This window comes from Caretta caretta, chromosome 16 (assembly GCF_965140235.1).
Source record: "Caretta caretta isolate rCarCar2 chromosome 16, rCarCar1.hap1, whole genome shotgun sequence".
NCBI lineage: Eukaryota > Metazoa > Chordata > Testudines > Cheloniidae > Caretta > Caretta caretta.
The window spans coordinates 21,721,855-21,739,203 of NC_134221.1; the positions used below are offsets into that span (position 1 = coordinate 21,721,855).

The window sequence follows — 17,349 nt, forward strand, 5'->3', positions numbered from 1 at the left end:
CGTTAGGAGTTGCAGGGGAGCCAGAAAAGGGGCAGGGTTGGTAAAGAAGTGACTGATACATGCAGGAGAAGCTAGGGGATTTCATGGACCGCAACACCTACAATGCACTGGCCCCCTGTGAATGTGATAGCCCCATGGAGAAGGGGGATCGGTGTGTTCTCTGCTAAATGACGCACGTGTCGTAAGTGATAACCCACAATGGACTTTCCTTTTCAGGATTTCTTGACCGACCTCATGATGTCTGAAGTTGACCGCTGTGGAGAAAATGAGCACCTCATTTTCCGAGAGAACACGCTGGCCACGAAAGCCATCGAGGAGTACCTGAAGCTGGTGGGGCAGAAGTACTTACAGGATGCCTTAGGTATGTGCAGGCAGGAGCAGCAGTGGGGAGGTTGGATCTACCCCACGAAGTGCCTTAATCTCTGCAGTCCCTTGTGTTCTCCATTATGGAAGGAACATTAACTCAGCACTACCTGCCTTCAGTTCTATCAGGGGCGTCGTAACTTTACCCAGCCCATGGCTGCTCTGGCACTTCGTCAGGAGCTTATGGTCCGTGTGTATACTGCATAAAATGGAGCAGATTGCAGATTAGTGTGGGGGTGCAGCCTGTGGGACTACAAATCCCAGCATGCAATGCAGTCAGGCCACTTGGATCCAGATGGAGCAGCACATGCTGGAGCATGTAGTCTGTGTGGGCTGCCCCGAAGTGACTGCAGAGGGCCGTACTTTACAGCTCTGTGGGGTCTCCTTGAGGTCACTGCTGAGTTATCTAATTTGAGCTCTTTAATCTACTTTCAGAGGAGAAAGCAAATTAATACTTTAAATTATGTTCTGCACCAGGTCTTCTGCCATAGCATCCCGGCTCCCCATACATGCATTCGCAGTGTCACACAGGCCTTATTGGTTCCTTCCGCCTGAAGAGCAAATCAAGTGATCACAGTGTGATTTTCCCTAATCACTAATGGATCTGATGAGAGCTCACAAATTTGAGTGACGACTGTTGCATTCCACATGGTCAGAAACCCTTCATGCTGGTTTTAAGAAGGGCTGGATAACTTTGTGACCCAAACAACAGCTGTTCTGCCACAAATCAAGATAATTATGGCTTCTGCTTCAGGGCAAAAGCTGATCAACTTTGGAAGGTCAGGGAGAAGTCCCACATGGGCAGCACTGCACAATGGTCAGGTGCTGTTGGGGGAAGGGTGGGGACTGAATTGCTTTCCTCTGAAGCATAATCTACTAGACTCAGCCAGAGACACAATAGAGGGCTTGCTGGATCCATTGTCTGATCTGATGCACATTCGTACATTATTGCTGTTTATCTAGCTATTAATTTCCTTCTCGTTCATACTAAATTCATAGCAAGATCCTGGCAAGAGGGTTATGTAACATTAGAAGGGAGGTGATTGTTAATGCCTAAAAGTGGAAGTACCAGATTAAAAATAGTAGGGATGGAGACCTGGGGTTATCAGGCAAATTCAGTCAAACCAGCAGACCTCAGGAGAGTTTTTAAAAAGGGATATTATTTGTTTCTACTTTCTACTGATTTCTGGCTGAAGGTAAGTCTGTAAGCAGATTGCCTTTGAAAATGCTAAGAAGTCAGAAGATTAATGAAGGGCTAGAATTTCCAGGGCTAGATCGCAAATATTCCCACTGCTCCAGGCTGGTGCAGGGGAAGGCTGCAGCAGTTGTTCACTGTTTGGGGCGCGAATTGTCGGTAGATATTTTATGAAGGAAACAATTCATCTTTGTGTGGCAGGGTAACACAATAGTGCATATTGCCTGCTTTAAGCGTAGGAAGGAATGGGGCAGGATAAACCCAGCAGGCATCACCTGGAGCAAACAGAGAGATTCCAAAAGCTGGCCGGCTGAATGGAAAATACATTGGACAGGCGGTCTGGTAAATCACTAAAACCTGTTTCAGGCAATAGAAGGGGGAAAACACAGAAGGAAACTGGCCAAGGAAGGGCCCGTGGTCAGTAATTGTTGATGGGCAAATGGATCAGGGTGAAAAGGGAAACTGAACCTCTTCCCAGAACTCAAACAGATTCTTTTTGCAAACCCATCTGCGCTGCCTGGGAGCAGAACCTGAAGCAGCCCAGCCTGCTGGGGAAGGTTGTTCTCCTGCAATATCCAGCCCAACTGGTCACCTTCCCAGGGAGCTTTGTTCTGTCCAGGTTGGCAGCCTGGTCCTGCACCTCCTGGAGATGCAGAGAGGCAGCTAAATCCTGCCTGTATTCCCATTAATGTCCCTCCACTGTGTCTCCACCACTTCCCTTGGAGCCTGTCCTGCGTCTGACTCTCCCACTGCCTTGGTCGGTCAGCTACTCCTGTGTAGAAGTTGGTGGGGGTGGGGTAAAACACTCCCCAGTCCGAAAGGCGATAGTTCTGCCCACTGTGCACAGGTAGAAATGGTGGTGCAAGTGTGAGGGAGGGGTGAGTCAGGCCCATAACGTGTAACACAGGGAGTGTGATGAATGATCAACTGGCAAATGGGAGTGAAGGGGATCGAGGAGAATGACCTTGAGGTGACGCTGCCTGGTGGTTTAGCTCCAAATCAACCAACCAGTAAATTCCTTCTGGGATCTCCCCCTCTGACTGCCCATTTCTCCTGTGGCCCGTGACCGTGTTGTGACATGTCACCGGCACAGTCTCCAGCATCGGGACACTGTCAGCTGAGATCATAATGACACGATGCAAGTCCTGACCTCACAAATCGCCATGGCATGTGTGGACTCTTTCTGCTACGGGAGTGATCTGTCCAAACTGGCACCATCCTGGGGCAAATCCAGGCCAGTAGCACCCTAGGAAAGTTGTGTTTTGGCAAAGCAGCATTACGGCAGAATTTCAGTGTAACTGCCTCTGGACACATCACTAGAACTGCCAGCCGGGGGAAGAGAATAACACTCACCAGCCAGGGTTTCAGTCCCTTTCCTCCAGGTTTTCCTGAATTGATCCATAAACAAAGGATACCAGACAAAAATAAGCCACCCAGAACAGTGGGTCCAAATCCCCAGACCCCTTGCAGGCTCTTAGCCAGCTGGGAGGAGAAAGGCCTCACCCTTCCCCCTAGGTATCTTCTCTTGCCTTATAGTCCCACGTGACAGGCAAGGGTCTGGGTTAACCCCTTATACACTGGGGCTTGTGGAATGCATATCTACCTTGCCACCAAAGACCATCTCTGTCTGTCTGTTTTGTAGGGGAGTTCATCAAAGCTCTGTACGAATCAGATGAAAATTGCGAGGTGGACCCCAGTAAGTGCTCATCCTCGGACCTTCCTGAACATCAGAGCAACCTGAAAATGTGCTGTGAGCTGGCCTTCTGTAAAATCATCAATTCTTACTGGTCAGTATCCCTACAACCCTCATTTCCCTCCACCTGCTTTTCCACTGTTGCAGACATGGTACTGCTGTAGGTGTGGGATGTACCATCCCAGCACTCAGTCTGTTTTGCATTGTCCTGTCTTCTAGTGGCGAAAGACAGCTATTCAGAGCCCTATAGGTTGCAGATGCCCTCAGTAGCTGCTGGGAGTTCTCACTTTCAGCTGGGGGGCTGCCCCGGGAAACCAACCCATCAGGGGGTGGGGAATCGAAATGAGCAGAAGCAGGACCCTTAGGGTGCTGTGTAGGGAAGCAGGAGGCAATGTCAATGTGCATGCATGCTCTACAAACACTCACAGCTTCTTATTGGGCACCCTTGGGGTCTTGCCTGGGAAGAGAATGAGGGTGGTCATGGCTGCAGAAATGTGCCATTTTCGCAGTGAAAAGTGTTTTGCAAAAACTGACTTTATTTTGGAAAACGTCACTTTTTTTCTACAAAAAGTGATCACAGTGACAATCAGTTTGTGCCCAGCTCTGTGTGTCCATTGTCTGCAAGGGGCGAGACTCTGCCCTTCTCCACAGTGTCATCAGTGAGAGAACAAGGCAAGTGTGTTGTTAGCCGAAGTGTGGCTGCAGCATGGCTTTGCTTTTACATTTCTTTTCGGTGGGTAGATGAGTGGGATTGCTTGACTCAGTGATTCTTCTTTAGCATTCTTTGTGGCAATTAGGACTGATGCCAAGGGTGGTGTGTACACGCATGCACACAAAACTGGGCAAGGGCAATGGAGCAAGAGACCAAGATACGCCTTCCCCAGTGAGCCCTGAGGTTAGCAAGTAGAACTCCACTGCTGTTAATCAGACCTGAATCTGGCCCAGTGTGTGCACTGATTCCCACTTGAACCCCCCTAAGAACCCATTCAGACAGGGATTGCAAGCATTGCAGTGTGACAGACTTGAGCAAAGTGTAGAAATCAGTGCCATGAGTGCCACTGGGAATCAGGTGAGACTCTGCACACTCCCCCAGACTCATGCACACTGCATGCACGCACACTGTTCACTCATGCACACGTTGCGATGCAACTGAAGGATCTTGGCCTTTTGGCTACAACCAAGTGCAGCATCACGTTACTCTTTGCTATGTCCTCCCTTGGGCTCTCTCCTGCTCTTGCAGGGGTTGGAGATCGCCTCAGTCTTTTCCATCTCTGCCACCTCTGATCTTGCACTTCTCTAACATCAGGTTTGGAATTTCTGTGTAGCAGGTGGTGCCTAAGTTTCTAACCACGCCTTTAAGGAAGCAGCACTGAACATCGAAGGCACTTGGGCTGCAGGATGCCGAGTTCCCCAGCGGGCGGGGCAGAGCTGACGCTGTTAATTTCCTCATTTCTCTCTCTCTCTCTCTCTCAAGCACCCTTTGGCTCCGTGCTGTGCATGCCTGTGGAGGAGCCTGTCTCTCTACATCAGAAGCATCCTGTGTCAGCGATAATGGGGAATTCCTCACTTCACTTGCACAGGGCTCTTGCTTGGAATCATAGTTTCTCAGCTGTGAAGTGATGGAGGCTGGGGCTGTTGGAGGTCTGGCTGGAGCTGGCTTGGGTAGACAAACGCTAATGGCATATGTGTATCACAGCTGGCTTAGCTGCTCTTTGTGGATTCAGTTTGTGGTGGTGCTTATCTATACAGAGTGTTTTCAAGTATTCAGGGCACTAGGAGCCACAACTCCTTGGGGCCTGTCCCCAGTGCTCCCTTTAAAGATGCCCTGCAAAGGGAAAAAGTTAGGCTTGTGCCCTTTTAAGCTTCTTTGGTGGGTAAAGAAGGGCCTGAAAGAGTTCCCTCCTTCCTTTTTTGTCATCCTGCTTTTTTTTTTACATTAGAGATTCGGGTCCGGATGACATCACCAGACTGACAAATGAAAGCTGAGCAAATGGATGGGCTTTTTATCAGACTGCTTAAGTCTCTGGCTTTAGTTTTTCTTAATGCCGGTTTAACATTAATGTTCATGATCGTTTTGGAGAAAGGAAGTCTCCACTAAAGATTCATCCCCCAGCCCTTCCATGAAAACTCTCACTGGATAATCTCCCAAGACGTCCAATAGGTCCTTCGGCAAACCTGGGAAGGAACAGAGTTGATATTTCTCAGGGAGAGAACAGTCAGTCAAATAAATCCTCACTTCAGACCTTCTGTATCCACCACAAAGAAGCAAAAAGGGCAGCTTCTTTTCCTGGTAGCCTAGAACTTACTGTGGGACAGTTAATTGCTCTCTTGGCCTCAGGAATTGAACTTATCTCTTTCCCATGAGTGACACCTGATGTCTTCAGTCATTGGCAAATTATAGACGGAAAAAGACAGAGATGCAAATTATTGTTGTTTGAATTCATTTCTGGCTAAAAATAACAGAGGTGCCATTAAAAGGTCAAGGTAAAAATAGCCTAGAAAAGAGACGCGGGGGAAGTCAAAGATGCAATGGGGAGATGTGTTCCTCCGGCCCTCCCTTTAGGAAGAGTCTGAAGCAGCCGGGATGCTGTTCTCAGGGCCTTGTTGTTCACTGATTCTGGAGGAATAATTGGGCTGACGATGAGTGTTTTGGATTGGCCAAGGCACCCTGGCAGTTACAGATCTTGCTTGAAAAACAGAGTGGCAGAGTCTGCAGGCGGAGCTGCTGGAGAGAGGAAAGAGGTTCACAATAACTGAAAATTGTTACAATTATGGCATGATTTGGACATCTGGAAAGTTTCACTGTAAGCAGAATTTCAGCATGCGGAAGCTCGTTACAGGACAGTTGGATAATGAATTATGGACCCCTCCATCGCATAAAGCCCTGCTAACCAAATTCCATCCCTCATTATACAATTAAATGTTTATGGTCTCTCTGACTCCCATCCTGCATTAGCAAAGAGCACTTCGCGTTACTGCGTGTGCCGCTGTCACATACATTTTAAAGGGGTATTTTTCAGTAACTCTTCAACCTGTCCAGATTGTTCCACCCTTAAATTGCTTAAAGGATCCCAGTTTTACTGGGCAAGTAGCATGAAGTAAAGGGGTTTTGCCCATTTATATGGATTGAGCCAGAGGAGGAGGATTTAGCCGGTGTGACTTAGAAGGCTTGGGGTAGAGAATCTGTAATGGCCCTGGGCTTTTATGGGGGGTACTGGGAGCAGATCTCTGTCGTGCGCAGCTTTCTGCGGAGACCATTCATTTTTTTTAAATGTCCCCCTCCATCAAGTCCACATGGCTATAAATTAACTATTGTTCTCGTTCAGGGGACCTTTAGCATTTCAGAGTCGGAAAAACAGAGCAGCGTTAAGAAAGGGGAAAGAGAAATGAGCTGGGGACAGAGAGCTGGGGAGGGAAGAGACGTAGAGATGAAACGGACAGAGTGAGGAGAGAGACGCATCCAGTGACATTTAAAGAGATCAGCATGTGCCACCTGTTCCCACGCAGTGAGTTCCTGCTTCAGAGCTAAGGGTGATGACGGGACTCTCCAGTTTCTCCATGGGTAACTGCTGAACTGTCAATGGTGACAGGTCTAGAAGGAAGGGGCAGGGGGTACAGGTGACCTCAGTAGTGACTGGGGGGATGTACAGGGTGGGGAGACAAACATGGGAGAGACAGGCAGGACCCTGAGCACAGAGGAAAACGACACACCCAAAAACGTGCTGAACAGGCAGGGTCCCTGCCACGTGGCCAGAGCACTCCGCCAGGATCGGAAGGGGAAGCCAAAGCTACCTGTCCAACAGGAACTACCGACCGGGACAGCACGTCGACTCGGAGTATCCCCCTCACCGAGAGGCATGGCGCTCTGACCTGCCCGGAAACCCGCCAGGAGGGCTGAGGAAGGACATATCGGGATTTCCAGGCACTAATGTATTGATGAGCGCATGCTCTGTGTAGCAGAACAGAGCAGTGGAGATGCTAAAAGCTAGGCCAATTCGTAGCCAGGGAAGGAAAGAAGCCATAACAAGCCATTCAGCCACAGGGCGTACCTGACTGTGATGGAACACATGCCCCAGTAGGTCCTGAGCTGTGTCACTGGGGAGGAGAACGTGCCATTGGACCGGATGGGCCCACTGACCTCAGCCTGGGGCGTGCGGGGCGCATGGCATAGAGCACGGGCACCAGGAGGGGTGCTCTTCCATTAACATCCTGACCGCCTGCCACGCTTTGCAGGGAGGAGCAGACCCAGGAGGGTGGTTTTCCCTGGCTGTGCTTCCACTTCAGCGCACCACTGCTGGTGGAGAAGAGCCACCCAGGCTCCTTGTAACGGGCACGGTATGTTCTGCCCAGGCCGGGCGAGTCTCCGCCTTCACGCCGCAGGCAGTCAGGCCCAGCGCAAGAGGGGGATGGCAGGAGATAAGTCTGCGCGGGTTGCCTCTCACTGTCACATAGCTCGTCCCCCGTTCTCGGCAGAGGAGCTGGGACGCTCTCCACTGAGCTGGCTGCTCACTAACGTGGGCCGGGCTGCGGTGACCCCAGTCTGCGCGTGCTTATTCCATCAGGGTCTCTGAATCTGTTTGCTTTTAGACAAAGAGCCTGCTCCACGGGCAGGGCAGCTTCCGGGGGGAGTGGCCAGGGCATTCTGTGCCACTGAGCTGCTGGCAGCTGGCCAGGCTGCTCAGACCCATCGTCCAGCCTCCCTTCTGGGAGTGGCTGGATCCAGCTGAGTCAATAAAACATGCTGGGAACAGGATAGTGGGAGGCTGGGCATGGGGAGGGGAAACAGGCAAGAGGCTCTCTGGTGAGACGCACCCTCAGGAGCCAGAACCCACGGGTTAAACCCAAGTGAATTTGGGGTCTGGGATTCAGGGTAAATGGGCTGGATGCTGGCCTGAGTTACACTGGTGTAAACCAGGAATAACTTCAGTGGCTTCAAAGCAGTTACTCTGGCTTTACACCAGTCTCCGAGAGCAGAATTTGACACACATGCCTGTACAACACTAACTTCCTGTTCCCTGCCCCAGTATAGGAGCATTTTAACTTTGTGTGATCTACTAGACTGGGTGTGCGCCCAAGAGACAAAAAGCCCCAAGTTCTAATGGCGGCCCCGTTACTGACTCCCTGTGTCCCCTTGGTAAAGTCACGTCATCTCTGTGCCTCAGTTTCCCACCTGCAGAATAGGGTTGTTAACATTTCCCAACCTTGCCGGGAGGGGGTGGGAAAGAATCAGTTCATGTCTGGACAGGGCTTTGTTGTCACTCTCCGTGCAGTTGACATTTCCCATCTCTCTCCCTTTGGGCAGCGACACGAGCCTGGCCGGTTCCATGCGCGGTTCCGTTCCCGGGTCTCGGGCACTAGCACAAGGCTGTTGTTTGGGTTCACGGCACAGCTGAGAAAGTTTCAATCCCAGGACAAACTGTTCTCTTTGCTGAAACTTAAAAAGCCAGGATGATTTTTTTTCCTATTAAGACTTTTGTAAATCCCTTCTTAATGAAGCCTGGGTGGGGGCCTCGATCCAGCTGATAGGAGCCCATTAAGCACCAAACCTGAAGGCTGTTGTGAGCCTGCTTTTCTGCACATTCAGCTCCCAGCATCTTCAGTGGAAACAGACAGTGGGGCTAGTTCTGCCTGGTGGATTAAGTTGCTTCTCTTGCAAGTTTCAGAGGCAATCAAAACTCTTCCTATGTAGCCCACTGGTTCAGTGTGGCTTCCTATCCCCTTCTAGTGATAGCTCCACAAAAGAGGATAAGAGCCTATTATTGCTACTGGTTAATGGAGTTACTCTTTCAGCTCAGGGGATGGAGGCCTCTACTTTTGGTGCTGGAGGAGCAGAGTTCATGCCCCATGGATGACTTCTGGGGAAGGGGGTTGTTACGCTTGGCTGTCGTACTTGCCAGCCAGAACTATGAAATAGGCTCAGGTTCCTAGCCCTGAATTTACAAACCCTGAATTCTCGTTGCAGTGTCTTCCCAAGGGAACTCAAAGAGGTTTTTGCTTCGTGGAGACAAGAGTGCAGTAACCGTGGCCGGCCAGACATCAGCGAGCGGCTCATCAGTGCCTCCTTATTCCTCCGGTTCCTCTGTCCAGCCATCATGTCCCCCTCCCTCTTTAACCTGCTCCAGGAATACCCTGATGACCGCACTGCACGCACTTTGACCCTCATTGCCAAGGTCACACAGAACCTCGCCAACTTTGCCAAGTAAGTTGGGGGAAGGAGTTGGGTTTGTTCTCGACGAGCATGAAGGAGTCTGCAGTGTCAGTTAATTGTGTTCAGTGAATATTCAGTGCTAGCCTGACAGCCTGCAAGGCAGCCATCCTGCGTGGGATGCAGCCAGAACTGCAGGCACCCAGGTGCCATGGAAGTCAATGGCAGTGACTTCAAGGGAAGCAGGAGCAGGGTCTGGTGAGAACGCAGTCCTCGGCCTGTCTGCTGAAACTAGCTGCAAAGGGGGCAATTCGTGCCAGGTGTGATGTCAGGAGCAGGACTGAGATCCAACTCATTGAGATTGGCCACTGAACAGCAGCAGATAAGAAACCATTGCTCAGAGAGATTTGGTGACCATTTTTATTCCCACTAAGGAACAGTCAGTCAGCAAAGGCAATTTTGTCCCTGCTGCTACCTTCAGCCACCCTCTAGACAGACAGACTTACAGAAGTGCCTGCTGTTTCCTCTGTTTTCCACATTCCCCCCATGGGAAACACCTTGCCTTTCCCGTTCCCACTAGGTCAGTGCCTCCAGCCATACCTCGATTGGGAGAGAGACCATTTTATTCTCCAAACCGACCTGCTGCTAGGCCTTTTCTGAGCAGAACGGCCCATTCTCAACCCAGGGAGAGGCAGATAGGGCAGAAGTTGAAACGCCCAGTTTTGAAGTACACCAGGGTTGGTAAGAAAGGTGCCGTCCACCATTCTGTCCCACAGTTACCCAGCTGGATGTGACTAAAGTGCGTGAGCTCTTCACAGTCCCAGCGGAGGCACTGCACAGCCCAGACCCCGAATGAATGATGCTGCCAGAGCCTATGGAATCTGTAGCTCTGGGGGAATCTGCTCCCTCAAACTGAGCTCAGGGATCACCCCAGTTATTAAAATGAACGTCTCTGAACTTGGAGGATGGGGGAAGAAATTGGGGAAGCTGTCAATCTCTATCTAAGCCCAGAGGGTTGGTGGAAACAAAGGAAGAGATTTCTGAAAATCTTTCCACTGGCTGCAGTGGAAGCTCTGAGCTACTTATCCTGAGCTCTGACAACAGAACCATGAGCTCTTGGAAATGTGAATGGACAACCTCAGTCAAAAGCTTCTTAGAATTGCAAACTAATTTAATTCACATGCCCACAGCCAGACACAAACATAAGATGTACAAGTGTGTTACACTAAGTGACAGAAAGTATCCATCTTTCTGACCCGTCCTTAACTAAAAGTTAAAAGTTTCACGTTTCTGGACCTAGCAAGAAAGGCTCTTTAACTAAGCTGGCATTACTCAAGCCTGAGCAATCGAGCTGAGCTCTCCTGCAGCCAACGTCACTGCCGACCTCCTCCCCCAGCAAGTCTCCTCGTACCAGCCAGTAGAAGGGGATCTGTCATGCTTTAAATAAGACATTTTCAGTAGAACGAAGACTGGATGACATGGGGCGGAGCGGGGGGTGGCGCAGAGAATCCAACGAAAATAAACTGGCTCCAAAAGAGAATTGGGCAAATGTTGGACAGAAGCCCCAAGGTCCCTGATGATCTGGTGTTCCAGGTCCACGAACGGCATTCAGAGGGTGAATTTAACTTAGTGCTTAGGAACATGACGGGCAGCTAGTGCCAGCGGGAGCGAGGTCTAGCGTAGATGGCCAGTTTCCCCATATATGAGCTGCAGCCTCGTCGGTTATCCTGCTAGTGTTTTCTCACACATGAATCCAGTTTGTGTCGCCCCACACTTCCCCCTCCGCATTCCCCTGGCTACACCTGCCCTGTCTGTATGTTTCAAGTTAAATCCACTAATTGTGCCAAATTGTTACGTGACTTTGAACTTGGGACCTGGCTAAGACCATCGGATTTATTCCATTTATGACCTCTGTTTAAGCCACTTGATGCAAAAGACGTGAATTTAAGCCGGATCAGGCCCTAATTCCCTTGTGGAACTGTTTGAAGGCGCTTGGCCCTGCTCTTAATGTAACTGGAGCACAATGACAAAGTGACTCTCAGCCAAAGAACCCAAAGCACTTACACTTTTCAGACCATACAGAGAGGTCACTTTTCCCACTACTGAAATGCAACCACCTCTGAGTGGGCAGAACAGAGTAGCACCAGTCAGTGGTTCGGAATCAGTAAAAGCTACCTTGCCTGAAATTGCCAGATTTCAGTGAGGTGTCGTGGGAGTTAGCCAAGACGAGGGGATTAATGGAACGTGCTCGTACAAAGAGCGCCCCCCGGGGGGTTTAAATGAGCAAAACAATAGGTTGTCAGATGAGGTCTTATTCCAAACCTTGTACCTCCAGTGGTACAGTACCTGCTACTAGCTCACTGGGACGTGGTTCAGAGGGAAGAGTCCCACCTATGCCACTGCTTGCGGTACCCTGGCTTTGCCTTTCAAGGTCTCACCGCCACTACTTAGGCTTGAACCTACTGAACTTACAAGATCCCAGCATAAGGGGCTATGGCTGAAGATTTCTACTCCCACTTTGAAAACTAAACTGCACTTAGCAGCTCTGTAGAGGAGTGCACTGACAGCAGGAGGTCTTGCCTGCCTTCTCCCTTTTGCATGCGATGCTGAGCAGTAACAGCCCCACGTGGGGGATGATTTTTCTTAGGCTCCACCATCCCAAATGGGCCAAGCAGACAACATGGAGGGGAGGGGCTGGTCCTGAGGCTGCTGGACCCCGATTCAAATACACGTACGCTGGCCCCAGTGAAGTCAGTGGGAGTTTTGCCCAATCTGTAGCCTTCATCCCTGTCCTGTCTCCCTTTCATCTTTCAGTGAGCATATTTGGAGCTTGACACCCAGCACATTCTCATGCCAGACACATCTTCGCCTTGCAAGCCTTCACACGTAGGAACAGACGCTGTCTCTGACACAGACAGCAGAGACTGTGGCAGACGGGCTACTAGAAATGACATTATTAATGCACTGGGGTGGCAGCATTCAGGAGCTCTGCCACGGGCTGTCACTCCACACATCGCAGAGAGCGGCAGAGGGCAGGAGAAGGGATTCAGGTGCTGGGCAATGATCATTGGGAGAAAGAGGACTGCATGTTAGCAGTGACTTGGTAGCGATACTTCCAGTGGCTGTATCAGGCCAGATCCCAGGCTAGCTGCTGGAGGGACAGGCCCTTCCGTGAACGTTGGGTCCCGGGTATTTGCTAGACACAGGGGAGGCTTTTGTTTAGCATCGGTCAGGAATTGTATTTGCACAGAGATGGCTCAAAGCAGCAAGATCAGCGACTGCTTCTAGATTGCAAAGACACATCAGTATGGAAGGGTGGGTTGGGTCAAATGCCCCACTTCATCTCAGTCCCCAAAGCGGGAGGCAAAGGAGTTGGACAAATGGCGGTGGTTCCTGGCACAGGAAAGGGTGCAGAGGGCTGGAAGAAAGGCTCAGCATGGCGCTAATTAGCTCTGTTCCTCCCTGTGCTGTTTACAGCTGGTTACTTGTGCGCCATTACTCACAAGTTCTAGCTGAGATTCATGTGCCTGTCTTGGCAGGTTTGGCAGCAAAGAGGAGTATATGTCCTTCATGAATCAGTTTCTGGAACACGAATGGACTAACATGCAGCGATTTCTATTGGAGATTTCCAATCCAGAAACCATCTCGAACACAGCTGGCTTTGAAGGCTACATCGACCTGGGCCGGGAATTGTCCACTTTGCACTCTCTACTGTGGGAGGTCATTTCTCAGCTCGAGCAGGTACCCATGGGGAGATGGGGAGCTGGAGGGGCAAGCTCTACGGGGGTCACACCTCAGTCAGACACTTCCTGGGATTGCGGGGAGTGACTGGGAGTTTAGCATGCACCACACTACACGGCGGTTCCTTGCAAACCATCCACAAGAAAGACGTCTGTTGGTTATCAGGAAGGGATAACTGAGTAGCAGGATCTCTGTAGTCTAGCAGTGGTTAGCACTTCTGTAGCCTTGCACACATTGTCTGTCTAATCCTCACAACTCCCCTATGAGGCAGGTAAGTATAATTATCCCCTTATCCAGCGGGGAAACCGAGGCAGGGGGGATCAGAACTTTGGTGCTGCTGGTTCCCAGTCCTGTGCTCAGAACACTAGACCTCACCTCTGTCTCAGCAAGTGTCGTGCAGTAGGAAGGAACAGAACGTGCCTCCTGACTTCAGCTAGTTTCACTTTAAAAAAGAAACGTTTTTAATTAATGGGTCTCCATCAAGACCGGTTGGACCAGACTTACACACACCTGCTTTTTTCTGTGTACAGACTCTGTTGATCCACACACGAGTTAAGGAGGGGTACCCCTACTACTACAAAGAAGTGTGGCTGACCGACTGAGGAAACTAATGTTGCTAAGAAAGAGTTCCTTGAGAGACTTTGCAGATCCTGGGACAACTGGCCAGGGTTCTCTTTATGTAGGAAGCAAGCAGCCTGTAACGTTTCTGTACCCATTTCTCCTCAGGGCACTGTAACAAAACTTGGGCCCCTGCCTCGGATTCTGAGGGACGTCAACGCTGCGCTCAGTAACCCAGCGTGTGTGCAGGTCTCCGTCACAGCTGACCATACTGCATCGACTCCAAATGCTGGCAACAGCATCTCTGCTGGGCTACAGAAAATGGTGATAGAGAATGACTTATCTGGGTAAGAGAGCGAGCATCACCTCAGGAGGAAATCTTCACGGACGCTCCTGGCCATTGACCAGGGAAATAGCAAATACTCTGTGAGTGTCAGCCTGTGGTACCCGGCTGGCTGCATGCAGAGCCGGGCAAAGCGAGGTGTGGCTGGGAGTTTGCCAGACTTAATCTGGGGAATAGAATACTCTCCTCCTTCCCACCCGTGAGTGTGAGGATGGGAGAAGGCCCAATCCGAAAACTCTGTGTGCGTGTGTGCACACACGCACACGTGCAAGTGCAGCAGGACGGGAGGATTTATCAATAAATTCAGTGGGAATTCTATACATGGCAATCAGGCAGGATTGGGCCCATCCTGCTTGTAAAGCACTGGATCGGAGCTGAGTACATTTAGATCCAAATCACTGGTTGTTTCCCTAACAGTCACTCACCCTTTGGTAGTTTGCTTATTGGGGTTTTCAGCCTGCTCTGCCTAATTTTTATTATATATGTAAAACCACTGAGCAATAGCCCACAGGCCCAGTCCCTGAACACACTCTTCTTGGCTTTCTCATTGAGGAATTTCGGTCCCGGTGGTCGAACAGCGGATCGTGTTGCAGAGTTATAATGCTAGTTTTATTCCTATTTGCTGAAGATGCAGGAACTCACACAAATGAAAAGCCTCCACTAGTAAAATAGGTTCTAAATGGGAGCTAGAAATTATTGAACAATCTAATTAGGAGTGAGGGACCCAGCAAGAGGAAGCCGGACTTGCTCTGTAATCAGAGCTTTCATCTCTAATGTTTCCCTGCATGGGGTAAAGCTCTTCACATTTTGTGCCAGGGAGAATTTCTCTGAACAAAATACTCTGGCCCAAATACTTCCTACGTAAATGTAAATGCAGCATCTTTGATCTGACATATTCACATGAAACTACTGCAAAGCCCTTGCCCTATCCACCGCAAATCAATGGTGCACAACTCTGTCAGTTTACTGTAGGAGGAATGGGTGACGAGGCCTCTGCCTTTCCTTGGAAAGCAGCAGTCAACGTTGGTGCTAGTTATTATCGTCATTATTGCTGGGTTTTTTTATTTGTATTATCCTAGTGCCTAGGACCCCACTGTGCTATGCGCTGTACAAACAGAACCAAAAGATGATCCTTGTGCAAAGAGTTTACAATCTCAGGATAAGACAAGAGACAGCAGACAGATGCAGACAGACAGGGGAGCACAAGGAAACAATGAGACAGTATTGGTCAGCATGGTTGTAACTGGTGATACAAAGCATCCAAGGATCACATCGGCACGATGCTTCTCACTCACACAAGTAGACCCATCTTCCCAGACCTCTCAGCCACTCCCACATACAACATGCCCACACAGACACTCTCATTTGCTCATACACAACTAACACCCATCCATCCCCAACCCCACACCCCTCCCTCATGTACATGTGTGTCTGTGCATTCACACGCTTACACACACACACGCGCAGTACACTGACAAATCCAACCTCACTGCCTCTTCTTGACAGAGAGGATCTGATGAGAGCTGGCCATGAATTTTTCCACTAAACATTCTTTCATCAGAAAATGCTGATTTGTTGAAACCAAACATGTTTGGCAGGAAAAGGCCAATGTCAACAGATTTCCTGGCTCGAAATGTTTTCAGAAAAAACAAGTTTTGAAATTAGTAAAACATCCTGTTTTGACATTTTCAAAATGAAAAGTTCCTGTTTGTCCGTTCTTAACAACTTTTCATTTTGAAATGTAAATTACATGATAATTTAAAAGAAGTCAAAATCAAAAAATTGAAAGGAAACATTGCACCAATTTTTTTCCATTAAATTTTGGCTTTTTGCCGTCAGTCTGGACCGCTTTTAATCTCTCAATGTTTCCCAGCACAGAATCTCTATTTTCTGCCCAGCTCTAGCCCTAATCCATTCTTCCCAGGGGAGCAGTACTGTGACCGAGTTTTGCACCCCCCTCACATGCGTCCTGGGGCGTTGGCTTGTTTGCTTAGCTGTACACTGCTGGGCTATATTGATTTTCCTGCTAGTTTCATTTTGCTGATTACTTTTGCCTGCTGCAGTGTAGCATTCACAGCTCTTCTTTCTTCTTCTCCTCTCCCCTCCCTTTATGCGTTTATGTCCCCGCAGTCTGATAGATTTCACACGGTTACCGTCTCCGACCCCTGAAAACAAGGACTTGTTTTTTGTCACAAGGTCTGCTGGGGCTCAGCCCTCGCCCGCCCGAAGCTCCAGCTACTCGGAGGCCAATGAGCCTGATGTGCAGATGTCCAATGGCAGCAAGAGTTTGTCCATGGTGGACTTGCAGGACAATCGGATTTTGGACAGTGGGGCAAATGCACCTGGGGCCGCGGATTCCCTCAATGACAGTCAGTCGTCTGTCGGGCAGTTACAGGGCATATGGACCGCACGAACTCAGCAGAACAACGTGACTGGCATGGCCACGGTGCGCAGGGTAGGCCAGACCCCCACCACGCCCAATTCTGAGAGCGCGCCTGGCAGGCCCCAGCTTTTAGCACCTTTATCATTCCAGAACCCGGTGTACCAGATGGCGGCCGGGCTCCCGCTGTCCCCCCGGGGCTTGGGGGACTCTGGCTCTGAGTGCCACAGCTCCCTGAGCTCCCACAGCAACAGCGAAGAGCTGACGGCCAACAAGCATGGCTTCGTCAACCCTGCTGGGAGCGAGGACTTCACCCGGCGGACGGGGGAGCTGGCCCGCCGGCAGCTCTCTCTGACAGAAAAAGGTGGCCAGCCCGCCATGCCCCGGCAGAACAGCGCCGGCCCCCAGAGGCGGATAGACCAACCGCCACCTCCCCCGCCGCCGGTCACCAGGGGCAGGACGCCGCCCTCGCTGCTGAACACGGTTCAGTACCAGAGACCTTCCAGCGGGAGCATGATGTCCTCCTCACCCGACTGGCCGGGCAGCGGGGCCCGCCTCCGGCAGCAGTCCTCCTCCTCTAAGGGCGACAGTCCAGAGATGAAGCCGCGCACCATGCAGAAACAGGTTAGTGCCAGGAGGTCATGCCGAGCGAAGCTGGCCTTGTGGGTGGAAGGGATGTGGGTGGGGATCAGGCCCCAAATGGTTGGAGGGAATTGGGAGATTAGGCCATGACTTTCCTCCCCTTCCAGTCTGGCAGCAGAATGGGGAGGTGGGGCTGGCTCCAAGCCGCTGAGTCAGTGCAAGGCCGCACTGGCCCATGTGGGGGGCCATGCGTTGGCTCCTGCCCGAAGCCTGGCCTGAGACAGAGCCCATCCTGAAAAGGTGACGTTTACATTTTTGCTCTCGGAGTTTGCTGCGTCCGTTTCCTCTG

The 17,349-nt window shown here is 50.5% G+C and overlaps 1 protein-coding gene across 20 annotated transcripts in view; it reads left to right on the forward strand.

The window, feature by feature from the left end:
- Positions 1-17,349, forward strand: part of DAB2IP (DAB2 interacting protein) — a 347,539-nt gene that overhangs the window by 307,887 nt on the left and 22,303 nt on the right. For 19 of the 20 annotated variants that reach the window (XR_012665207.1, XM_048823306.2, XM_048823318.2 and 16 more), the window contains 6 exons: positions 217-361; positions 3,201-3,345; positions 9,214-9,450; positions 12,936-13,137; positions 13,864-14,042; positions 16,169-17,042. Coding sequence is in view for 19 of the 20 variants with exons in the window: in XM_048823306.2 (XP_048679263.2) it covers positions 217-361; positions 3,201-3,345; positions 9,214-9,450; positions 12,936-13,137; positions 13,864-14,042; positions 16,169-17,042 (1,782 nt within the window). In the remaining variant the exon portion in view is untranslated. The remainder of the gene's footprint in view (positions 1-216; positions 362-3,200; positions 3,346-9,213; positions 9,451-12,935; positions 13,138-13,863; positions 14,043-16,168; positions 17,043-17,349) is intronic. The other variant, XM_075120295.1, reaches the window with a different exon arrangement.